General features: G+C 34.7%; 1 protein-coding gene across 4 annotated transcripts in view; it reads right to left on the reverse strand.

Annotated features, from left to right (window-relative positions):
* Positions 1–374: 374 nt before the first annotated feature.
* TRIP12 (thyroid hormone receptor interactor 12) overlaps positions 375–4187 on the reverse strand; it is a 59711-nt gene continuing 55898 nt past the window's right edge. For all 4 annotated transcript variants that reach the window (XM_010138030.1, XM_010138033.1, XM_010138032.1 and 1 more), the window contains 4 exons: positions 4051–4164; positions 2255–2349; positions 1953–2056; positions 375–912 (listed from right to left, as the gene is read on the reverse strand). In XM_010138030.1, coding sequence (XP_010136332.1) covers positions 716–912; positions 1953–2056; positions 2255–2349; positions 4051–4164 — 510 coding nt within the window. In that variant the 3' untranslated portion in view covers positions 375–715. The remainder of the gene's footprint in view (positions 913–1952; positions 2057–2254; positions 2350–4050; positions 4165–4187) is intronic.

Here is a 4187-nt window from a genome sequence, read left to right on the forward strand (position 1 = left end):
CTACCACTACAGTAAAACTATGCTATAAGAAAGGTTCTACCTAGTTACAAAGGCTGAATTATAATGACAGTATATATTTGATTTCAGTAAAATTTAAATTATCTTAATCAGAGAAAGAGGCATGGAGTTAAATGCCCACGCTAACCAAAACATAACAATTGTTGAATGTTGCACACAAAAAGAACCAAGAGAATTGCACATCCGACAATACATGAGGATGGGTAAAATTAGAGGCAGGTGAGGGTACACAGAACTAGCCTACTAAACTAGGTTCATCAAATACATGGTGTATTTTAATTTCTGTACTTATGTACAAAAGTTGTCTTTGGAGGAAAAACTTCAGACTTAGCTAGATGGATACACACAGCCCAGTATTAAACTGCACAGCGACATTTATTGTTCCAGCCTGGAAAAACATCCCTTTTTAAATTTCACACAGCAAAGCAAGTTAAAAACTTCACTCATCAAATAAATGATAATTTAAACAAGAACTTGCTAAAGAAACTTTTATCACAACAACTTTCAGGACCTGATCATTTTAAGTCCATAGGGGCCTCTAATGAATATCAACCAAGTGTCTTTGTTTATAATCTGCAAGCCGTTTTTCTACAACAAGAAGGCGTAACACATTTCCTTGACTCAGGTGATATATTTAAAAAAGAATCATGAGTTTCTCTTTTGCTGTAACAGGCAGACATTGCATTTTTGACTGAGATCAGGAAAGATGGAATGACTGCTGCCCTTCTCTTGCAGCTATCAAGAGTTTTTCACGCATTATCTCTATAGTTGAATAGTCTGGCAATTTGAGATAGTTCACACAAGTCATTACTGAGGGCAAGAAATCATCAGGATTCTCTGTAGACTCAAATGTCTTGCGTACAATTGTCAATGGAGGATTCAAACTTCGAAAGCCTATTAATGAGAAAAGACGTTCAGAATAAGGTTGTTCCTCTTGAAAACCCACAGGTAACACTGTGGACATCTAACAGTGACAGAAGTGCACCTCAACTGATTACTTCATCTCCATTTTTTTAAGTTTAGAATACGGCTTTATAAGGCCATAAAACAAGCTAAAAAATTACTAAGATCCTGTCTGTAGATTAGTTTTCCAAGGTTCATTTAAAAAAGCTAGACATATCTACATTTAATTCTATGATCTGTATGTGTAAGAAATCTACTCTAATTATAATATTTAAAGAGTTTGTTTCATTAACACATTTTCTAAGATTCCCAGGAATTATCTATGACCATGGTACCTTACTTTTATTAATACTGCTAAACGTGTTTACACTAACTCTCAATCCTGTACCACCTTTCTCAAAAGAGCTCTAAAAAAATTTTTAAAAAATTAACTATTTCCCCCAAACACCAAAAAACATAAGTAATGGAACAGATACATAAATTCTGGTTTTACTTGCAAAGTGTTCAGCTGAGAGTATCATAAAATGCGTATTCTCTAACGGTTCCTAGCAAAGACAGCAAATTGTCAGTTTTCTTCACTACCTCTCACCTGAATTCTTAAATTCAAAAAGTGAAGAACTTGAAGTTTATCACTATACTAGTACTGTCTCCTTTCTAGCAAAGAGATTATTGTTTCCAGGTGTAATGCATTTTTTGTCATAACTTAACACACCTCTAACCAAGGAGGAGTATTCAAGGTGTTCAGTTTTGTTTAAATTTTGAACTATTTTTTACCCTCTGATAGGTTATCTGATAACATAAATTAATCCTGGAGAGAGTCAATGGAATGAAATGTCAAAGTTTATGAAAATTCCACCTGAAGTCTATCCAGCACACCCAGTCACTTCTGAAACTAGAAATGTCAAGCAAGTATGAACCTCTAACATACACAATTAAGTAATCTTTTTCCTATACTGAAATAATCCACTTATTCTGAAATGCATTAACAATACTGATTTCATATATAGCAATATGTAATAAACAAAACCTACCTCCTACAGGCAGTCTGGGGCTACCTGTCACAAACTGAAGAAACAGTCTTTGCTGTTCACTATCAAAGCTACTGAGAATTTCAAAAAGATACTTCACTGCTCGACTAAGGAAGGAAAAAGCACAAGCTGTTATTTTATTTATGGTTAAAGTAAATGCATCAGATTAATATTCAGTGCAGTATTAATATTTTTAAAGAAATTATATAAAATTATTTGTACGGAATAATAGTATATCATGATTATTTAAATATGTATTTTCTAGTGCTAATGCTTATATATTTAATAAGACAACACCATATTACCTGTCGTGTGTATAACCGTGATCTGGCCTGCAACATTCCATTAAAGTCTTTGCATCCCAAGTGTCCGTTTTACTGCCGCACAAGAGCTGCTCCAACTATAAAATTAAAAAACAAGGAAGTAAGTTTTCCTCTTCAGAACTTGAAGCAGAATAAGTACTGCCCAATCCGACTACTAATACAGCATTCTACTTCCTCGAATGGTTTGCTGCAAAACAATTTCAGTCACCCCAGGCAATCCTCCTAAATCCTTTGAATGCAATAGCTTCATCCCAGGGACAGTCTTATTTGCTGAATCTGCCTTTTGCATACAAATCCACATCCATGAGATGATGAATGTATTCTTAGACCAGAGACAGTCCAAATAAGCTATTCACACTGGAAGTGTTTACACTTGCTTTTAGAACTGAGCAATTCTTTGAAAGAAAAATATATCATTAGACAGAGATGGATCTGCCAGATAACAGTTTTGTACTTAAATTATTTTGCCTTATATTATTTTTTATATCTCTTTCTATGCACTTGGGCAAGCAGAGATGATAGGCTACAGCCAAAACATTAAAAGCTTCTGCAGACACATGAGGAATTGTAAATCCCCAATCTCAGTAAAACATACCTAGCTGTTCTGTTCGTGAACAAAAGAATTTTAAAAGATCTTTATATATAAACTTAGGAATTGTTTGTAAAAGAGTTCAAATAGCTACATCGGTATCAGCTACAGAACATGAGATCATGCATGTATATTCTATCAAGGAAAAAACAGCTTATATCTCATTACTCCTATGGCTTAATTTTGATCAACCATTATTAGTTGATTAGCATTAGACTCATGTTCATATTTTAGAATTTCCAAGCACAAACAAGATCAAACCATGCCAAACTGACAAGATGGAAGAACAGCATCACATATACCACAAAACAGGTGAGTTTGGGGGAGGTGGTAAAACACCAGAAAAACTAGGATAATCTGCCATTTTTACTAGCCTTAAATTTGTGGCTGCAAAAAAGGTGATGGTACTCTTTGAAAGTAGTAGCAACAGAAAGGTGTGAAGACAGATCACTAGGAGCAGGTACATATTTCATCTTTAAGAGGCTCTTACATTGCAAAGCTTGGTGCTATAACGTGCTGCTCCAGAGCATACTTAGTATTTCTTCATGAAATCGAAGGTGTAAGTTTATGAAGGTAAATGAAGGTAAACAAACCCTTTGAAGCACACTCTTCAAATAAACTCTATAAATGCAGAATATTAAAGCATTCTCTCCTAGTCCAGACAACCCTAGTTGTGTCTCAATTCAGTCACTTAAGAGTGTAAGACTTTTACAAGGAAACTGATAACAGTGGGTGGTGAGAACAAGGCAAGAACTATCCTTATTCTTTACTACTTCATCTGAATCTTCTCTCACTGGTCTAAAGCTTGGTTGAAGATCTGACTATTTTTCAATAGAACATTCAGGTAGCATCCATGTCTGTATCTACAGCTATTAAGAGGTTCTGCAATACAAGGATTTAAAATATCCACACCAATACAGATACTGTCCACATACAGATTTAAGCACTTTTCTCAGAAAAGTTAGATATACTCAATTTTAACAAAAACAGAGCTATTAAAAGCATCATATAAATGACTACCAAACATACAACTCTTTAAAGGACACCAAGTTTTACTAACATGCATGAGAAATGTAATGCAATCAGACTCTGTCACAAATGCACTGCATCTAGTGCACACCTAGGTTCAGACTGTCCATACATTTATATGTTAGGTTATAAAAGCACCAGTAAAACCACATTTACTAACCTCCTCAGGATAGAAGTACTGAAGATGACTGAGAGGGAAGACTGATTCAAATCCATCTCTGAATGAGTCAAACTGTCTGGCAACACCTTCATTCAGTGCCCAGAATATAACCAACTGCAGGGAAGGTTAAAAAAAAA

This window comes from Buceros rhinoceros, unplaced genomic scaffold (genome assembly GCF_000710305.1).
Source record: "Buceros rhinoceros silvestris isolate BGI_N320 unplaced genomic scaffold, ASM71030v1 scaffold1486, whole genome shotgun sequence".
NCBI lineage: Eukaryota > Metazoa > Chordata > Aves > Bucerotiformes > Bucerotidae > Buceros > Buceros rhinoceros.